Source organism: Erpetoichthys calabaricus, chromosome 2 (genome assembly GCF_900747795.2).
Source record: "Erpetoichthys calabaricus chromosome 2, fErpCal1.3, whole genome shotgun sequence".
Lineage (NCBI taxonomy): Eukaryota > Metazoa > Chordata > Cladistia > Polypteriformes > Polypteridae > Erpetoichthys > Erpetoichthys calabaricus.
In genome coordinates, this window is record NC_041395.2 from 74,945,333 (window position 1) to 74,967,553 (window position 22,221).

At 40.1% G+C, this 22,221-nt stretch overlaps 1 protein-coding gene, 1 long non-coding RNA gene and 1 pseudogene across 3 annotated transcripts in view; 2 read left to right on the top strand and 1 right to left on the bottom strand.

Moving 5' to 3' along the window:
- The first annotated feature begins 880 nt into the window (after positions 1 to 880).
- On the top strand, positions 881 to 1,740 carry LOC114645282 (serine/threonine-protein phosphatase 2A 55 kDa regulatory subunit B alpha isoform-like; annotated as a pseudogene).
- Positions 1,741 to 5,551: 3,811 nt separating this feature from the next.
- Positions 5,552 to 20,526, bottom strand: LOC127526678 (uncharacterized). Of its 2 annotated transcripts, none has more exons than XR_007934109.1 (3): positions 20,203 to 20,526; positions 11,165 to 11,352; positions 5,552 to 5,778 (listed from the first exon to the last, which is right to left on the bottom strand). It is a non-coding gene; the product is annotated as an uncharacterized LOC127526678 (long non-coding RNA). The 2 variants fall into 2 exon arrangements; XR_007934108.1 differs by having other exon boundaries at positions 5,552 to 6,790.
- Positions 17,718 to 22,221, top strand: part of LOC114645984 (polypeptide N-acetylgalactosaminyltransferase 18) — a 771,561-nt gene continuing 767,057 nt past the window's right edge. Inside the window, exon 1 of the mRNA XM_028793932.2 lies at positions 17,718 to 18,350. Within this exon, the coding sequence (XP_028649765.1) occupies positions 18,116 to 18,350 (235 nt within the window). The 5' untranslated portion in view covers positions 17,718 to 18,115. The remainder of the gene's footprint in view (positions 18,351 to 22,221) is intronic.

Genomic DNA, 22,221 nt, shown 5'->3' on the forward strand with positions numbered 1-22,221 from the left:
TCTTTTCACCGGGTGACCACTTGTACTTGGCGAGGGCGGCACACTTGACTTCAATGACATCACAGCTGACTTGGCCTCAAATCTGTAATGGCTGTTTGAAATCATTTTCCAAAAGGTAAGCAAGACTTTGTGCTGCATTGTATACAGCAGAATTTCACACTTCTGTGTGGCAGAATCTCCAGGCTGCAAGGCGCCAAATTCTTTCTCAAAAGCTTCTGCAAACTGCTCCACGAATTCAGGCTGAGACATCTTACTGATGTCAATGCAAGGGTTCCCTGTTTTCTAGTATGTGGAACTTCTTGTGCTGCTTCCTGATTTTGTTACACACCAAAGACTGTGTCACAGTCTTCACTGTGGTAACAGCATGTGTGGAGAACGTTCTTGATGGCGGTATGCCTGACCAGGATAAGATCCAGTTAATGCCAGTGCTTTGAGAGTGGGTGTCTCCAGGAGACCTTGAATTGAGGCATGGTCTTAAAGTAAGAGCTGATAATGCACAGGTTATGGTAGGTACACAACTTGAGCGGTTGCTGTCCATTCTCATTCTTTTTGCCCATACCAAACTGGCCTAGCGAGGAAGGCAATGAATCGTGGTCTGCACCCACTCTTGCATTGAAGTCACCTAGGAGAATGAGTTGCTCTTTGTTGGGGATATTCCGAATGCAAGGTTCTCATGGAACTTGTCTTTCTGCCTCCGGAGGACAGTGTTGGGGCACATGTGCTAACAAGGGTGGTAGGTCCTTTGGTGGTGTTGAGGTGGAGAGTTAGAAGTTGCTCTGAGCCATTTCTGCCTGGCTCCACCATTATCAGCAGGCTGTTGCACATTGCGAAGCCTACTCCATATTCTCTGGGCTCATCAGAGTCTTTCCCCTGCCTGTGTTTCCTGAATTGCTGCAAACTCCATGTTCAGTCTTCTGAGCTCGTTGTTTAAAGAGGAGGATGAATGGTACAGAGCCCCCTCTACAGTCACTACATTACGGGTGCTGGTGCTCTGGCCAAGGGACCTCATGATTGAATCAAGCCCAAGGAGAGTTTTTGTCAATGCTCACGCATACCACATCAACTTTGTTTCAGTCAAGACTGATTTTGAAACCTACCTGTCTGCTGACGACTTTCACATAAATCTGTGGCACCTTGAGATCACTGATTGCAGCTTTAATATTGTTGAAATCAAGCCTGCCAATATGGGGGACCTAACAGATTTGTTAAAAGCTGCAGAGTTTCATCCTGACCATTGCAACAAATTTTTGTACAGTAGCAGCAAAGGTATAATCTGATTATGTGATATGTGAGCTGCTACACTATGTGATAAACACTCTTAATTGTTTGAATAGCCAGAAGATCCCAGTAATAGATCATTTTTCTCAGAAATCATCTCATCTATTTCTGATGTCAAATTTAGTCATAATGGGCACTATATGATGATAAGGAAATATCCATCTGTGAAAATTTGGAACCTGAATATGGAGACAAGAACAGTGGAGACCTACCAGGTGCATGAATACCTCAGGCATAAGCTATGTATGTTATCTCTATGAAAATTACAGCATTTTTGACAAATTTGAATGCTGCTAAAATTGAAATGACAAGGCATACAAGTAATTCCACCTCTGCTTATAACTGGATGACTTCTGTTTATGATGCAGGCTTCCTTTTTCTGTGCTTATTTAAGAAGCATCATGTACTCTATACACGTGTGAACTAAGGGCAGTGGCAAGTGCAAATGATGACTCCGCCCTATACGAGTTTCATCTAGGAGAAGAGAAACTATGATTCAAAACCTTCACTGCCTTGCAGCTGTATCTAGACATGGACAAGGCTTCAGGAATAAACCTTGAGGAAAAATCCAGAGTCGGAGTACCCAAGGCATTTTGTCGCTTCTATAACTTGTGACAGATGGCTTTTGGGTGGAAGGACCGAGGGAGAGACGTTAGAGGGTAGCCACCCCTCGGTTGCTACAACACCATGGAACCCTGCAGTGCATGCTGGGAGTTTTAGTTTGGAGTAGCTCTGTTGGGCTCCATGGGTGCTGCAGGTGCAGCTGGGTCCTTGGAAGAACCACTTCCACCACACCCGGAAGTGCAGCCGGAAGAAGGTTGAGAAACACCTGGAGCACTTTCGGGTGCACTATAAAAGGAGCCGCCAATCAGGGAGCCAGAGTGCGGTGGACGTGGACAAAACTTATGGGAGGAGGAGTGGAGAATTGAGAGAGAGAGAGGAGGAGAAAAGGAATATGATATATTTAGTGCTTTGTACTGTGCTGTAAAGTGGGGAGCAACAGAAAATGCTTTCCCAGTGAAGAATAAAAAGTTTGTTGTATTGAACTGGTGTCACAGCCTGTCTGTGTAGGGGTTTGGGGAGCAATACTCCCCCTGGTGGTCCACAAACCTCATGCTGGCAACTCCTGTGATTCTGCTGGTGCTAAACTCTAACAGCTGTGCTATTCCTTTGGCTCCAACAGAGATGTGGAGGGGGAGGCATGCTGGACGGGCAACAGCTGGCCCTCCATACAGTACTGCCCAGGCTTACATTCTACCATTCACTTGCTAAAACTTATACCTGCAACCTGGAGAGGACACTCCAGCTTCACTTTCGGCATCGACACAAATAAGGAGCAACAGATAAGTTGCAGTTATAAGCTTCTGCTTGACTGGCGTAGAGCGCGCCGCTATGGGTTGCTTCCGATGGTCAGAGAGATTCTTGGATCTCTCTGGACAGCTATTGTAAGAGGCTGTCCTGCCAAGTCTACTATCTTCATTGGGAGCATGAAGATTAGTAACTATCTGAACAGCAGACTTTAACCATCGCACCAAGAAATAAAAGACCTCAAAGAAAGAGACAAGCTCTACAACTGGGGAGTTGGAATGTCCGGACAATTATGACTGGCCTTTCTGGAAACCTTCAAGACATCAGAGAAGAAAAATAAGGCATAAATAGTATGCTGAAAATAAATAAGTAATGCACACTTACACAAGATATACTGTATAATTAAGAGAAACTGATTCCTTAAAATATAGAATTGTTTTTTAAGTTTCTAAGTGACAGTGATAAGGTCAGATACAATACAATACAATACAATACAATTTATTTTTGTATAGCCCAAAATCACACAAAGAGTGCGGCAATGGGCTTTAACAGGCACTGTCTTTTGACAGCCCACCCAGCCTTGACTCTCTAAGAAGACAAGGAAGAACTCCCAGAAAACCCTTGTAGGGAAAAAATGGAAGAAAACTTTGGAAAGGCAGTTCAAAAAGAGACGCCTTTCCAGGTAGGCTGGGCGTGCAGTGGGTATCAAAAAAAGTGATAAATACAATACAATGCACAGAACAAAACACAAGTAATCCTCAATACAATATAATAGTAAAATAAAAATATTACAGGTACAGAATAGAATTTAACAGTAGATGATATCACATAATACGATTTGGATTTGTTCAGATGGCCAGGGTGGACAGAAAAAATTAAAAAAAAACTCCAGTTAAGCTAAAGAACAAAACAAAATCTGGAGGGGTTCCAGGCCAAAAGACCTCCTAGGCCCCACTGAGCATTCTGCCTAATGTAAATGTCCTTAAGCAGTTTGTTCTTTTTTTATTTAGGCTTCATCTTAGAGGATACAACGCAGGGCTTCTTGAGTTAAGCTGAAGACATATCCACTTTCATTCAGAAATCACAGGCGGCTGATAAAATTATGCACAACCAAGCAGGGTCAGTGCCAGAACAGATTTAGCAGGGAGACACTGGATTTTCACTTTGGTCTTCTGTTCGATTACAACACAAATAAAAGCCATAATATATTTGATTTACAACAGGTATGTCTGAGAGTGCATAGACAACAAGAGACGAGAGCAAACAGAACTTCAGCACAATTCAACGTACTGCACTCTTAAAAATAAAGGTACCAAAGTGGTTTTTCAGAGTGACGCTACTGGGGAATCACTTTTGGTTTCCAAAAGAACCATCCACATGAAGGATCCATTAATTGTTAATTTAGATCATCTCTAAATAACCATGAATAGACAATAATAGGTTTGTGATATACCAGTGAGTTCCTGATTTTAAAAGGACTCTTAATACATTCACTCACTCAGGCTTAGTTGCTCTGTTCATACCCTGCTAGGTGGCCTATCATACATTAAAGATTTCTGGTGTGTCTACATATTAGGAACTATTATAAACCCCAAATAACCAACTTTATGTGCAAAGAACCCTTCCCAGAATAAAGTGGTTCTTTGTCAAGCAATGGGTCTACGAGGAAACCACACAATCCAGTATAGTGCCATTAAAGGATGGTTATTTTTAAGAGCGTGCAGACAAAACATGTATCCATACAGTAAACCCACACAGTATTCTGCACAACTGGAGATCATAAAATCAACAAAATAAATCAAAAAATAATTTTTAATAATCCCGATAAATCGCTTTTAACATACATGTGATTCAGCTTGACGTATAACGGTTTTTGTCCTACATATAATGAGCACGCAATCTAATGTGTGGTGCCTTTTCACTCTTCTCTACGAGTCTGTGTGACACTTGAGGGTGTCTCAGGAGAATGCACTGGCAGCAGGAGCTGTTACGATATATTCCATCTATCCATTTTCCAACCCGCTGAATCTGAACACAGGGTCATGGGGGTCTGCTGGAGCCAAACCCAGCCAACACAGGGCACAAGGCAGGAACCAATCCCGGGCAGGGTGCCAACCCACCGCAGCTGTTATGATATATTGCTGGATGATTTTATATTGAAGTTAGATTTGTAATACCACTGAAGTGGATCTTGTTTTACAGTTTGAATGCAGAGTCTTTCACAACGAATGAAACAAGGGACCAGTTCTTGCTTTTTGTTAAAACAAGCCCATAAAATTAAATTCCTAATCTTTTTTTTTTTCCACAGTGACAGTCCAAAATGTAAAAACTCACAAGCTGCGCCACTCGAGACAGTTTGGCGGCCATTCTGGCCAACATGAAATGTGAACACCTGACGGAAAATCGTGGTAATGCCAACTGGTGGAGTGGTGGCTCTGAGGCTAAGGATCTGCGCTGGTAAAATTCTGGTACTGCAAGAAGGGATCCTACGCCTCGGGCCCTTAACCTGAATTGCTCTGGTGTGCTGAACAATGGCTGCCTCTGACCTCAAAAGGTCATGTTAAAAAACAATCCACCTCGGGGATTAATAAAGCAAATCAAAAATCTCATCTGCTATTCAGGAAACATATCACATGTTTTCTAAACTGTCATTTTTATTCAGTTTGATTTTAATATGTAAAACACGTGCATAAACAAATTTCTAAACAATCATTTTAAGAATGAAGGGGACAAACATGTCTGGATGGGGTGGGCCTCTGCAATGTAGTGCCAACTGTGCAACTAAGGTGGTGCCCAGCAATACTGGGATAGTCGCCAGCTCACCATGTCCGTCAAGTAGACACAGCAGGCAGTCCTGAAGTGGAATAGATGGGTGGATGTGATTCACAAATGCATGAAGACAGGAACACAAAACAGTGTCACAATCTCGGAAAAAAAAATGTAGATGCCTACAGACTTTTTTTTGCCATTCTTCAGCCTTTTTAAAATGACTATCCTTGGCTCCCTAAGCAGAATGACGTCTGATTTGTTTGCCTTCTCATTTTTCAGCCATATGCTTCACTAATCTTTAACCTTCCGTACACCTGCTTGCAAGCCACTGCACTTTTCTTTTTTCTTTCCAAGCGCAATGAGGATGAGGGTGTGGTCCTTTTATTCTTATCACCCAGCAGACAGGATGGAGTCTGGTTGTTACTTAAAGAAAAGGAAATCCTTTTATCCTGCAGTTTCAGAACCCAGACCTGTGATAAACACTCTGCATATTCAAAGGCAAATGAACCCGTGAATACAAATAATTCTTTGCAATTAATTTCATAGTTTTTGAACAATGCTTTTCATTGATAAGGCCACAGAGTTCTCACATGAGTTTATAGTTTTAGTATAATAACAGCATATATTTAAGCCATTTGGTTAACATCACAAAAGAGCAATTTCTGTGTGAATAACATTAACAAATTATGAGAGTCATTTTTACTGTTAATTGCTATCATTGTCTCTTATGACTTTACTGATTATTGTTTTTGCTCATTATTTCCTGTAAAACTCCAATAAACTATTGATCCCACCCAAAAAACCTTTTGTGACGCTTGCATTTTTGTCAAATGACTAACAGACTGCGGCATGTAGTTGTCACTATAACACACCTACGGTGTACAGAGCAATCTCTAACTTTTAAAGTCCTGAGAGATGCTGGAAATGTAACAAATGATAGACCACAAGACAGGAAAAGGAATAAATAACACATAAATGGATGAGGAAGAAGTCATGAGACCAGCACACTTGTATTTATACACAAATGAACTGGCTTGAATTAACAGAGGACCACAGACAGCCAAACAAACAGAGAAGGATAACAGTCATTTCACTCTTTTGAGGAGGCTAAATGACAATGTGTCTCCTTGGATCCTCAGTAACTTCTAAAGAGCAGACTGGCTGGTTGTATTACAGTGCATTCAGAAAATATTCAGACCCCTTCACTTTCTGAGCACTTTATTGTGTTTCCATGGATAAATTTTCCATTTTTGCCCATCAGTCCACACTCAGTAACTCAATGTGAAAGCGTGAAAGGTTTGCAAATGCAGTAAAAATCAAAACCTCCAATCTCTGTAAGTGCTTTGGCACTCCAGATTGCAGTTAGGTGCATCCTGTTTGCTTTAATTATCCTTGGAGTGTTTCTAGAACTGGATTGGAGTTCACCTATGGAAAACTGAATAAATTGGACATCACTTAGAAAGGCACAAGACTTCATATATAAGGTCAAACAATTCATACTGGACAAAGAACAAGCCATGAAGTCCAAGGAACTCTCCCCTGAGATCAAATTGTGGTGAGGTATAGATTAGGGCCGGGGTATAAAAGTATGTTTAAAACTTTGTGATTGTTCTTCTTGGTTTGCTCTTCTCTTTGCTTCTTTTATGGTCCTGGTCCTTTAGGAAAAGGGTGAACGATACTAACACTGAAGATTCAATGTTATTTTGCTATATTTTACCATAATGTTTGCTCTTTTAGATACCATTTTGATAAGATCATCCCCTTGAGCATTTGTAGGAGCACAAGGGCCTCAATGATTGTATAACAGGAAAGGTTTGGAACAACCAGGACTCTTTCTAAAGAGACAAACTGAATAACCAGGCAAGAAGGGCCTTGGTCAGGGAGGTGAAGAAAAACCCAAAAGTCACTTTAACAGAGCTTTGGGAGTGCTCTGCTGAGATGGGAGAACCTGTTGGAAGGATGACCAATTTAGCAGTACTCCGTCAATCAGGCACATATGACAAGACAACACACACCACAGCAACAAAATGTCTGCCACCTTGCCAATTACAGGATTCAAAGCTGTACCAGCAGACTCTCAAACAGTTCCTACCCCGAGCTATTAAATTATTAACCTGTTGACCTGTGCCCAGCACTCCAATGTGGAACACCCACACTTTCAATTAGTCTGCACAAACAATTCAGTTTTACTAAATTATTGTTGCTTATTCTTTCTAGTGCGTACTGTGTTTCAAAATCTGGTACTTATGCATTTTATTTTTTATTTGACATAGTTTCAGATTTAGTGGCACTGGAATCAAATGTGTTTCATTGTGTAGTACGAGATAAAGACAACACACTGAGCTGATATGAAGTGAAAAGAAACCCTAGCAGGAAACTCTCATGCTGCATGCATCTCCAGTGCAAAAGGTTCTGCCACAAGAATGGGGAAGAAATGAATTCCTTAGATAGGGCCAAACCATATTCTTCAATCAAGTCCAACACTCAGGACTGTGAAAATCCTGTTGACCAAAGAAAGGATAAGCAAAATATTTAATATCTGAGATTAGATTTAATCTCCTCATCTTGTATTATTCTTTTTGTACACGTAGGATACTACATGTGACAAATAAAAACTCAGACGTCTGGTGAAAACTAAGCCTGTCTGTCTATTATGCAGTGGCTTCCTGCCACTGTGAAATAGATAAGTAGGTTAGAACATGGAGAGATGGGTTTTGGGGTAGAGTAGAGCATTCACTATGAGATACTTCACTGACCATCCAAGTTTCCCAGTAAGCTCCTATTGAAACAAAGCACATGCAGCGAATAAGGTTGGAGCCTCTCGTCCACTTTGTCTCTCATTACTTCTCTTCTTCTCTCTAGTGCAGGTCAAGTCCTACATTTTCCTTCTGGCATATTTGCAGTGGTGGTAGCATTTAAATGGGCCTCCACTTCTGAGGTATGCATGTGGCAGGGCACAAGTTCCAAAATATGGTGCTCACTAATAAGACAACAGTTGCCAAAAGTTTAAACGAATAGACTTTTAACATATGATACATATGATCGACTGGTGTCTTACGTAAGATTATGCATCGACGCAGAAAGACAAAGGCTAATTGGATACTTCTTACTTCTCTTCATGTTCAGATTATTGAAATCCAATCCTGAGGTACTCAAAAATAGAATTGCATGCAGTTATGCAAAGTTTAACTGCAGAATGATAGTTATTAACTTATATTACAGCTTTCTTAAACATTTTAGGAGTGTGAGTCTGATGGCTTCCACATTGTGGCCACTACTGGGTGCATGAGACAGCAGCACTTAAACTGTTCTCTAGATCTACTATTTTCATACTTAGCTCTGGTTAAAGTGCTCCACTATTTAGTAACTAGGGAAGACTCTTGGGTTTGTTCTTCTCTTCTGTCCCTTTTATGGTCGTGGTCCTTTAGGAAAAGGGTGGATGATACTAACAGTGAAGATTCAATGCCATTTTGCTATTTTTTTTACCATAATGTTTGCTCTTTTAGATACCATTTTGATGAGATCACCCCCTTAAGGTATGGCCCTCAGAAAGCACTCTCTGGACATGGCTACGCTCACTATACTTCCAGTCATTCCTGTAGGGTGTATCCTGAGATTCCATTTTCCCAGTTCATTCATGAGAAGAGACTCTGTGGCGTCACAAATTCTTCATCGATTCTCCAGTGGGTTTCCCAGTGACTTAGACATCTAAGAGGAGCAGCTGGAGTGGGCTATGACAACATAATAAAGATTTAGAAAGAAATGCCTTAATTCACAATAGATTTGACTTCTTTCACTTGCATACTGTCACACATGCGAGTCTGAGGTTTGATTTCCGAGCTCATCACCACTCTGGTCACCAGTGGGTGCTGCCACTGACAGTATCATCTGTTTTTGTCTCCAACAGCCCTGAGAAACTGTCCAAGGAGGGAAATTGACTCCACCCCTTCCAGTCCCTCTGCTATAAAACCAAGATTCTCCCAGCATGGCTTGTCTTATTCTGGAGAAAGCAGGCCGATGGTGCCATCAAGCACCAGTTTCAGTTTGTACAAATTGAAAGGGGTGACCCGGTTGATGCACCAACATCTCCTCTGTGATCAGTGTGTTCCCTCGGTCAACAACTATACTTACAGTATTTCTTGTTCACAGCTCTGCATGCAGGCACAGATCAAGTTGTATACACTTTTATCAGTAAACATTGTTGCTCATTAAAGACAGTTGGTTTATGAATATCTGTCCATCCATTTTTCCGCTTACTCAGTCTAATTCAAATTTACAAGTGTCTTCAGCCATGGAGCTAGGCTACTGTCAAATGCCCATGAGCGAGCACCACACATTTTATAATATCGCATTATGTTATGAGTGCATTAAATATCAGGTACAAAGCAGGAACCAACCCTGGATGAGGCCCCAGCTTTTTTTCTTACATCTCCTGAAAAATAAGGGATCAGTGAACACTGATGATTCCCTGATGACTTTGAGTCTATAATTTTAAAAAGTGTCTAGATAAGATATTGGGACAACTTAGCTATTAGTTAACCAAACAAGCTGGATGGGCTGAATGGTCTTTACTTATCTGTCAAACATTTATGTTTTCATAATGAGAAGAGAAAATGCTGGGATATACTATCCCTCTGCTAGTAGCTGAGCAGAGGTAGGTGACCAGCAAAATGACTGCACGTCTCTTTCAAATAAATAGAGTATAACTCTGTGCCTGGTAAAAATCAGCAAAACAATTTTGTTCATAAGATGTACAAATAGCAGATTTATTCCTGAGGAATCATTGTGGCTGCTGGTTTTAATGGCATCCAGTTTCTAGACCCAGATTATCAGACTTGAACTCATGCATTTGCTTAGTTAGCTTCATTATCTGCATTTATGCTTTCACTTCCAAACATGCTTGGGTTTGTAGTAGCTTGTAGAACATTGAGCTCTACTGTCCCACTGCTTTGGCTGGGAGAAGGAGTTGAAGAAAAGTGATGGGTGAAGAGCGGGTGAAGGAACAATGGCATTACATTGGCTTTAAGAATTTGTTTTTAAATTCTTGTTCATACTGTAGACGGTAGCCCGGCTAAAAGACAGACACACAGACCCAGAACGTCCAGAACACACTCTTTTACTTATTTAAACTGTCCCGCACACAATACCATGCTCCAATACCCAACTCCACTCAATCCTTTCTTCTGCCACCTCCACTCCTCACTCGCAACCTCATCTTCTACCTCTCGACTCCGGCCCCTGAATGGAGTGAGGCGGCCTCCTTCAAAGTGCACCCAGAAGTGCTCCAGGTGTCCCATGAATAACCTTCAGCAGCACTTCCGGGTGTGGCGGAAGTGCTGTATAGGAACCCTGCTCCTCTTCTGGCAGCACTTCCGGGTGTGGCGGAAGTGTTGTATGTCCAGACTCTGGAGCTGTCCAGGTGCCCCCTGGTGATGACCATGGACCCCCAGCAGGTTGAGCTTCTACGCTCCAAATCCGTGGCCCCGATGTAAACCCTGGTAGTGCGCCCATTCCCCCGGTCTCCTCATATAAAGGTCGTCCTGTCCGGGCAGGATCCCCAGCCATCCATCACATTACATATAATGACTTGTATGGCCAAGCTCCCAAATAAGTAGTGGAGCATCTCCAGCCTTATTCCCTGTGTCGATCCCCTAGGTCCTCTGGTCAGGATACATGAACTATTCCCAGGACTCAATTAAAGTGGTAATCAGACTTTCATGGTGGTAGCTCCAAGACTCTGGAATTCTGCCCTGCTTTTAGTGTGTAGGAAACTGGACAAGCCACCTTGCAGATAGTTAGGGACACTTACCGTGAAGTGGCATATAACAACTTTTATCTAATATTATTTTAAACTTTGAATTATTCTTTGTTAACACCTTCGTGTTATTGATTTCCTAATAAATCTCCTCATTGTATGGTCTCCTTCGCATTTTCTGGGTTTGAGGATGGTTGAAGTGTGCCATCTATCTTCCACAGAAGTCTTTTATTAAATGACATCTGCAGAAAAAAAACAAAAGAGCAGAATCAAATCAAGTAAGGTCATATAAACTATGCAGTCTGGTCAACTAAATATTCAAATCCTTGTTAAAATCCTTAAAACAGCACTGTGATTGGATGTTCATAAATGGAAACATTTACCATAAGACTGGTGGGAAATAAACAACTTTCATTTACCCAAGGAGGCAGGTATTGGCTCCCAATTAAAATGAGATGAATCATAAAACAACAATTATGCATTCTCTTGTATGTGAAAAATCTTTAACTAGACAATGCTAATTCTTCAGCTTCTAGACTTATGGATTAGTCTGTGACTTAACAGATGGTCAAAACTCTGTGGAAATTAAGCCTGATGTTCTGAAGATCCTCTTGTGTACCTGGGACTGATCCTCAGTCACCACCTCTGTTATTTTAAGCAAGCAGCTAGGGAGTTCAATATCTGTGGGCGAAACATGCAAATCGACATAACGCACACAATGAAAACAGTGCTGCAGTTGCTAAGGGGTTGGCATTCTGCATAACAGTATGAAACAGGAATCATTCAGACTGGCTTAATAAGACATTCATTTCCTCTAAACTCTCTAAGAATTAAGAAGGGCATACAATTTGGAAACTCAATTCCCTTAAATTATTTTTAGGTTATACTAAGGATAGTATTGTGAGGCAATGTGGTTAATTCTGTTCTCATAAGATTTGATCCCTGTTTGGATTTTCTACTGTGGCAAACTGTTTTTTTTCCAGATTTAGAGGGATTTGTTGTGGGCATTGTAATTAAATAAAGTCATAGTGAATATCACCCATGTATCCAACCATTTTAAATTTAGAGTCACAGATGGTAGCATCCAAGGCCAGTAGCGTTGGGAGGTAGGCTGCAGGAAACAGCCCTGGATGAAGTGATTATCCAGCTTGGCAAAATCATCAACTTCTATGTGGTCAGTTTAGTCCCCTTAATCAAACTGGCACACATGACATTGGGATATAGGGAGGCAGTGTGGTGTAGTGGTTAAGGCTTAGGATTAAATCCCGCTACTGACCCTGTGTGACCATGAGCAAGTCACTTGACCTGCCTGTGCTCCACTTGGAAAACCAATTGTATCATAAATGTTGTAAGTTGCCTTGGATAAAGGTGTTAACCAAATAAGTAAATGTAAATTAGAAATGAAGGAAACATGTAAACTCCACACTGATAGTGTCAAGGCTGGTATTTGAATCCAGACCCCTGGATCTGAGAGGCAGCAGTGCTAACCATTGTGCCAACATGCTACTCCTACAGTCAGTTGCAGTTCTAAAATGGTCTTTGTATGCTGCCATCCCATCCAGGATTGGTTCTTCTTTTTTACGCTTCCTACAATCACACATTTATTTTATACAGCACATTACCAGGGTTAGGTTTAGGGTTAGGCTTAGCTAACAATGTGCACAACACAATGAATTAAAGAATACAAAATGAAACACAGAATAGACTGGAAGGCATAGTATTAAATGTAATTATTGTAATTGTTGCATTTAAAACATTGAACATATTGTAGTGCTTGGTTGTGCATGCTAGTCGTAACGCAATGACTTACTGCTCATTTTATTGCTGCTTTTATGATAGATCATTATCCTTAAAAGGGCTGCTTGCTTGTGCCACCCTAGCTAGAGATCACGTGATTGTATACCGACTCGCAACAGACAGTAGAACGGAAGTGAAAATGACCGCGAGTATCATAAGTCAAAGAAGAGGCTAAAAGTCAAACCCAGCAGTCCACAAGATCTTTTGTCAAAGCTGAAATGCGATTGGAGAAGTCTGAAATAATAACAGGGATTTGAAAAAAGCAGACAGACTAAATGAAAATCATTTAATGCAGTGAAACAAGGTTTATCTGTCAAGCTGAGATACCTTAGAAACACTGGGATGACCTTTGTATAATCGCCAATTTGACATCACAAATGAGCACACCCCAAGGAATGTTGGGCTAGATTTCCATGGAGATGACAGGAACAAAAACTTAGCATAGGAGTGCCTGAGCAGCAGGAAACAAAAATGGCATAGAGACAAATCAGGATTAATTAATGAACTTTCTCAAAACAAGTTCTGGACAAAATAAAACCCCATTTGAATGTCTTGGGTCTCGAAACCCAAACCTATTCAGATTAATAGAAAATACACAGAAATGTATACAACAAATTAATTGTTGGACATCGTAACAGGTTGGACCTCATAACAGACTGTGGCAGGCTTACCCTGTTTATGGGCTCCCCTGCAGTTGGCTCTAAAGTTCCTCGTTTAAATATAGAATGTCAGCTCATTCTGTTGGTGACTCATCTCTGATGCCATCCCTAGACTGATGGAAAATGTCTGTGTCGTTACAATAATGAACCTGAATGAACCTATTACGCAGCTGGCTACTTACTCACTTTGAGCTACTTGTTTACTGGCTCTCAGCTTTATTCACACAGCGCATACAAACCAGTTACTTATCTATGTGAACATCAAATCAGAATATTCTACAATGTATGCATTAATTTGCATCATTAAAAGAGATCAGTTATTTGAAAAAAACAAATATTACACATTTTGGCTTTGCATGTGTACAAATCAGTTATATCATGTGCAGCAACTTTCATTTTTAGAGTTTAATGACAAGATTGATTACTTAAGTAAATTGCATTGGCATTTTGGCAGGCCCAATGTGGGACCATTAGTCAAATTCATTGGAAAACTCATCTCACTCCTATATCTTTAAGTGGAGCTGACTGAGATGTTTAATGGGCTCTGTTAAGGGTTAAATGTCATTAAGCCACCTTAATTTTTACAGTTTTGAGACAAGACAAATTCCTTTGCTAAATTTAACTTGAGTTTTGCCTTTGTACAACACAGCTAAAGCAATCAAATTCACTCTCATATTTAAAGAATGGGACTAAGTACAGGGTATTGATGTTTAATGGGAAATGGAAAGGATTGTATTGCATGTGGTCATCTTAATTTTTACACCTTTGAAGGAAGGCAAGTTCTGTTGTTAAACTGGAGTTAAGGTTTTGTGTGACCCAACACTGGATCAAATTACCAGGCAAACTTGGCACACTCCCATATGTATTTAAAAGAATTGTGATATTTAATTGTCAATATACAGTAAACAATTAAACATTGTTGGGCCAACCACCTGAATTTTCACAGTTTTCAGGCAAGACATTTCTTTGTTAAATTGCAGTTGAGTTTTGCCTCTTCCAATGATGGTAAACTAGGTCAGTTTTCCTGGCAAACTTGGCCCACTCCCATATCTAATATGTAGGATTAACTATAGTGTTTAAAGTGCCCTGTAAAGGGTTACATTGTGTTGGGTCACCTTAATTTTCACAGTTTTCAGACAAAACAATTCCTTTTAAAAATTTCATTTCAGTTTTGTTCAGCTCAGCATGGCCACATTAGTAAAATTCATTGGCAGGCTTGGCACGTTCTGGTTATTAATGCATAGGACTGGGAGAAACAGACACAGTTTACCATTGAATGTGACCCATGTACCCGCATTTAGGAGGGAAAAAACTCAAATGCACTTTAATTATGACATCAATCTTGTTACAAAACTGTAAAACTTAAGTGGGATGGAGTGCCATTAATGGAAGTCTGCCAAGTTTACCAGTGGATCTGACTGGTGTAGCAAACCTGAAGTGCAATTTAGCAAAAGGTACTTGTCTCATCTCAAAAACTGTGAAAATGAAAGTGGCCCAACGTGATTTACCTCATTTGTACCCATACAGGGCCACAATGTAGAGTGTTTGTCTTTTCAAACGATTAATTTTAATAACCCAAATTAATGTATGCATTATAGAATATTGCTTGGTGCTTGGTGTGCTTGGTGTGTTTGTGTGTGTCCTGCGGTGGGTTGGCACCCTGCCCAGGATTGGTTCCTGCCTTGTGCCCTGTGTTGGCTGGGATTGGCTCCAGCAGACCCCCGTGACCCTGTGTTCGGATTCAGCGGGTTGGAAAATGGATGGATGGATGGATGGATGTTAATGTAAATTTGACAAACAGATCATTGCTAAGGTAAAAAGTAGCTTTTTCTACCTCAAGGCGATTAACAAAGTCAAGCCGTTTTTGTCATTTAATGACCTACAAAAGCTCATTCATACTTTTAGCACGTCTCGTTTGGATTATTGTAACACCCTGCATGTCGCAGAATGGAGCTGCTAGACTTCTAACCAGCAACAAAAAATGGGGATCACATCGTACCAGTGCTGTCCTCTCTTCATTGCCTCCCTATAGTTACAGGGTGAATTTTAAGATTTTAGTGTTTGTGTTTAAAGCCTTACATAGGTTAGCTCCAGCGTACTTAGATCTTCTTGATCCATACTCATCGGCCAGGCAGCTGACGTCTTCAAATCAGCTATTGCTTACTGCCCCACATGCACGGTTGAAGCTGAGGGGAGATCGTGTCTTTGCGATGCCTGGTCTTAAAGTGTGGAACGGTTTGCCCCTCGCAAAAAGGTCAGCTCACACGATATATGGTTTTAAGTTTTTACTAAAAAGGCACTTTTATTCACTTGCTTTATAGCTTATGGGTTTCATTGTTTAAACCTTTCTACTCATATCGTTTATACTGCAGTATTTTATTCTTGCGTATGTATGTAAATGTTATTTATATTTATATGTTGGTGTACGTGTTTCTTTATCTGACTTTAATTTCTTACTGTTAGCTTTTACTCTATGTAAAGCATTTTGGTCAGCTTTTAGTTGTTATAAATGTTTTATATAAATAAATAAAATCTAAACCTAAAACCTAAAACCTAATGTAAGTATTGTTTGCATATGGCTGTGTGAAAAAGCACCCTAGTATGCAGTTAACAAATAAGCAGTCAACCGAATAAGCAACTAATTGTAGCCTCGTGGTTCAATATGTATTTTCAAGTTTATATTTGATCATTAAGTTGTAAAATTTTAATTGAGAAGTACACAGTATTAAACTGCGGTGGGTTGGCACCCTGCCCAGGATTGGTTCCCTGCCTTGTGCCCTGTGTTGGCTGGGATTGGCTCCAGCAGACCCCCGTGACCCTGTGTTCGGATTCAGCGGGTTGGAAAATGGATGGATGGATGGACAGTATTAAAAGAGAGAGGGTTGTTAACTTTACTGCTGAATCCACCTTAACAAGCCTGCCTCCTTGTACTGAGCAAATAAAACGTATGGATAAAAGAGTGATCGGACTGACTAAAACTGCAAACGTCTTATATTTTGATCGAGTTTACTGAATTATGGACTAATCCTGGTGATCCTCATGCAAAATCGATTTTAAATAAATATATTTATTAATTTTTATTAGCAGTGTTCATCCCTTACTTTTTTGCTATGATTTTACTTATTCAAGTACATTTTATGTACAGTAATCAATTTCACAGGAAAATAATTCGATGAGGGATAGTTACCGAAGTAACATCAAACTCGGCACTTTATATTACTCCTGAAAATATTTTTTTATCCTCAAATACAAGTTCCATAGACCTTGACGAAAATGGCTAGTAACATGACAAAACCTGTTTAAATGGTATCAAAATCGTAACTGTAGAGAATCTTCATTAAGGTATGCCAATGTCTTTCTCGATATATATCTCAAAAGGGAAATTGATGGCACTAAATTACAACAAATTTTCTTCACTTGGTAATCAAGCTGGATCAATTAGGACAATACCAATAACTTATTTCATAACAAACCAATAAAAAGAGAATACGATTTTGATAGCATAATCTTTTAGTAAAACCCATTTTCCTGTCTTGAACATGGGAACATGGGGAGAGATATTTTATTATTATTATAATAGATAGATAGATAGATAGATAGATAGATAGATAGATAGATAGATAGATAGATAGATAGATAGATAGATAGATAGATAGATCTTAAAACATATGCCGTGGATTGTTCCCGTCCAGGACTGGTTCTTTTCTTTTTTCGACTCCCCACGACATTAAAGTTTCAGATTAAGCGTTTTTTACTGTTCTGAGAAAGTTCGTATGCCAAAAATATAAAGCTATTGAATTTAAAAAATCTGATTGTGACGATGCTGCACTGAGCTGACCAAACACACTGACTATTCAACATTGTGTTGCTAGAAAGCAAGTGTAAGATTCCAGCTGTGTTTTAATTGTGGACAAGAGCTTAAGAAGGTGCCGGGCAGGCAGTGCTACACCAGGCGCAGCCCCGCTCCACATTCCTTCGCTAACTCCTGTCAATGCCGGCTCTGTCTGCGTCTCTTTCAGCTCCTCTTCAGCTATTTCAGGAGCGGGAGTGCTTATATTGATCTCCGATTGGATCGTTTTACGTTAGGACACGCCCTTCCCTGTTCTAATTGGACAATGCAAGCTGCTGAATCTAAATTTTACAACTCGGTGCCCCTCTTATTGGACGTCGGAGCCGTGTTGCTTTGGTCCCCCTTGAGCGCCGTAAAAGCTTGTCTACATCTCCTTTAGACCTGTCTATGGATGAATGGAATGGAAGAAACAAATCCGAAAGCAAAGAACAGGCGAAAGTTTCAGCGAGTTTAGAGGCGCTGAAACCCGTGCGTGGTGCTATTTTTCTTTCGTTTCCAAGGATTGCGTGAAGCCGCTCCGTGTAACCTGCTAACCTGCGGCGGCTCTTGGTCGCTGCACCGGAGTGCTCATCTTGTCCTCGTTGGCACTCAACCTGCATGAATGGAAATTTACTGACCCTCCTGTTATAAATACGGAATTGTAGTGCACTTCTAGCATTTTGGTTTCGGGCTGTGGAGGCTATATGGAGGAAGATAAGGATGGCTTGCACCAGGAAGACCAAAACTTTGGTGTCTACTTGTGTCATTCTAAGTGGCATGACCAATATCCTTTGCTTGCTGTATGTGGGATGGGTTACTAACTACATAGCGAACGTGTATATTAAAGTCCAGGAACCACTTCCAGAGAAGAAGTTGGAAGAGGACAAGGGGGAAACTTTAAGGATAATTGAACGACTAGATCGTCTGGAGAACGTTGTTAATCAGCACATTCAAGGTACAGATCTATCTATCAATCTATGTAGATGACTGTCAAGATAGCGGCAGTGAAAAATAATTTAAAGGTTCCACTTTCAATGCAGACACGAAACCGGAGACTCTGGGCACCAGTTAATAGCTTCAGCCAGTGATGCTATTTAAATCGTGCTGAAACATGCATCAGCAGTGTGAGAGCACACAAAAGCATTGCTCTTCAGCAGACATGCTTTACTGTATGATAAACATTTTATTGCGAGCTCTCCAATCAGCTTTGACTGACAGCGATTTCTCGTTTATAAGATGAGGAGATGCAATCAATGAAGCACGTGGTGTCTGCAAAGCTACGCGATTTATGCCAGTTTTCTAGGGTTATTTGCATAGTGTTTGATCACTTTTGTCATTTTTCTGTTTCCGACATTAACGTTTAAGTACGGTTTCCGTAAATGAAAATACAGAAATTGTGATAATCCGTGACTAAAAGGCAAATCCTGTGTTAGAAAGAATAAGTGGGAGTGAGTGAAAGGCGCAGATCTCCAAATGCCTATCTCCAAGATAATTAAATATATAATGTAACGACCGTACAGAAATTCTTAGGCATGTGTTGTCAGGAGTTATTCAACAGATTCACAAATTTAATTTATCAAAATAAAGGTTTCAGTGGGTTAACCGTTGTTTCTGCTACAGCCTTCATACGCCCCCGGCGACAGAAAGATCTTGATAATTAACGTCAACACAGAAGCAAAACGTGTAAAAGCTGAGACAGGTATAATTTTGGAAATATTAAAACAGAAAAAAAGATCAAAGGATTCCCTTCTGTTTATGGATTGTCACAAACCTGTAAGCGTGCACGTGGGTGGCTTTTTAAAGTCTTTATAGCGGGCATCACAGAATAAGTTTAAAAAGTTAAATCGATGTTTGGTTAAACGGAACGTTTATATTTAAATGGGTCCATTTTAAAATGTGTTATTTACATAAGAGACAATCTGTACTGCTTACTTTTGCAAATGTAAAACATTCCAAGGCATAGCTAAAAATGTCGGGTTCGATTTCTTTGAGTTTTCTTGGATTGATGATTTTGAGTGGCTTGGTTTCTCTTTAACCTCTGCAGCAGTCTACACATCCGCTTTGACAGACGCGACACGCCTTCTCATTTTTGGGCACACTTATTTAAGACCCTGTCAGTTCAAAAGAACGACACTCTGTGTAATGCATCAGCTGCACTATAGTTTACCTGCCTAGCCCGTTACCTGAAGCCTGGTCTATGCAAGAGCCATTATGTAGTAGAACTAGCGGATTAGTGTACGGACAAATACATTATGCCATGTTTTTAATCTGTTCATTTCAAAGCCATTACATTTCAAGGTTCAGTTTCCATCCAGTTTGAGAGATGGTTAAAATGTGGATCAGAAGTAACTTGCGGGGATTTTACAGCGTCTTTTAGTCATGACGTTAAGATATGTTACCACAAACAAGATAGCTAATGGAAAATATTCATGAATGTGAAATCATAAACAATTAATTGTATAAGTAATACAAAAGTGTGATGTGACATTACTCACAATCATAACAAAGTGGAGGTTTACACTTTTATTTAATAAGGGCTTTAAGTTGTCATAATTAGCTTCTGTTAATCGAACTGAAATTGCTCATTTTTGCTTGTGTCTAACCTATACGGAGTATTCAGTTTAAATGTATGCAAACGCTCTGAATCCTGTGCTTAGTGAAGGACGTTACTAATAATACATTTAATGAATTACAGTTGCAGCCGTAAATGCAAACGAAGAACGCATGTAGTTTCCTATATTGATATTTTAAGTTTCAGCATGGGTAGAAAACAGAGAAATACTCCTTTTTCATTTGAGTTTACTTACCAGGTGAGTGGCGTGCATAACTATGCCGCGATTCCACGGGTTGGAGGCTGAAGGGCTGAGCCGCCTTCATTCTCGCGCACTTGTTGCGATACGCCGGTCGATTTCCGTTTATAAGGCAAACGGGGACAGCGCTGCATGTGTGACATTCCTAAATCCGGGCAGCAAGGAAACACCTCAGTGTACATTTGATGGGCGCCTATATTTCAGATGTGTTTAGAGCTAGTGTTGTATTCGTGACTGAAAGTGGATTCAAGCTTTGTGTCGAATGTAATTTGCTTTTTTATCAAGACGACCTACTGCTGTTACTGCCGAAAGACGGGAGATCAAGTGTCGAATGCCAGAAACACGGCACCAAACTATCGGTTTTTAAAGAATGTTGTATTCCGTAACTTTGCAATTTAATATCAGCGTGGGGAGGGAGGGACACGGGACGGTGTGCTGCATTTGTGCGATCTGAGATGAACTGCGCTCAGTAGCTCAGCAGTGGGCTTTAGCCACGCAGTGTTGGGCACCGGCAGTGGGGCACAGAAGCTGGAGCTGCCCTTGATGCCTGAGTACGAAGCTGAAGCCTTTGGAATACATTGGACATGCGCCTGATATGCTTCTTACAAACTGTTAAGAGTATGCTGATTTATGATTCACAAGTTACAGTATTTAGCACAAAAGCAAAACGGAGGCAAATTCTGTGTCCTCGGGCTTTGCTCCCCACCACCTAGTCGGCCAATCCAGGCTACTGCTTAACAAGAAGCTGATGTTTATTAGTCAAATTGAATTTCTTTGCTGTTTCCCCTGCTAAGCTGCACTGCATGTTTCATTTTCGATATTTCAGAATGCTAAATATTTTAGTACACTCTGAGGAGGCATGTACTACATGTTAGAAGTAGACTCTCCAGTCAGAATTTCCAGTATCTAAGCCAATTGTACTGGTGGGGCATGACCTGTGCCCACTGTAGTCTAGCAGAGTATGCGCCTCTGATTCAGGATGTCCTCTAAGCGTGGTTTCTGAGTGTGTCTTTAATTATATCTTGTAGCTGACCACAAGTGTGTGACAAGCACAGTGACGGTGTATTTAAGCATTGTGGCACCTTTTTACCCGTAAACATATATAATAATAGCTTTCCATCTACATCACAATGTGCATAATAAGAAAATAGATACAGCAGATAGCCTAACATTTTAAGCATACATTTATTTAAAGTACAGCAGCTTACAACATAAGAAAAAGTGCAATATGATAAAAATAAATAGCTATAGTTTTATGATTAAATAAATGGAAGTAGGCAGTAATGAGGCATATTTAGTGTTAACTTGTATCCAGTTCAATTATTCTGTGCAAAAGTCTAATTCTTTAGCCTTTTCGCCAGAGTTTGTAAAACTTTCTGTTCTTTATATCTGTTTTATGGAGACATGTTTAAACACTTTATTTTAAAAATGATGAATTCCTTTCTAAGAGTTTTACATAGAGAACTATTTTGCAATTTTCTGGTTAAGAGTTTAATATCATGCAGAAGAGTAAGACATTTTATTACTTACAAGCATAACAAAGTGGATGTTTACACTTTTACTTAATAATGACTTTAAGTCATCATAATTAGCTTCTGTTAATTGAACTGAAGTTGCTCATTTTTGCTTGTGTCTATCCAATATGGAGTATTCATCTATGTTAATGATGTAAAGGTTTAAAAGGATGCAGACACCCTGAACCTGTGTTTGTGAAGAACGTTACTAAAATACATTTAATGAATTACAGTTGCAGCCATAAATGTAAATGAAGAATGGATGTAGTTTTCTATATTGATATTTTAAGTTTCAGCATGGGTAGAAAACTCAGAAATACTTCCTTTTCGAATTGAATTTGCTCAGTTTTGTTTGTGTTTAACCTTCACAGGGATGGCTGTATGAGGCAGTGATTTAAATACAGATTGAAAGGGGGAGCTTTACACACGTTAACACATCACCCTGAGATAAAAAGTAATTAACGCAATTCTCCATCCATCCACTATTCAATCCGCTATATCC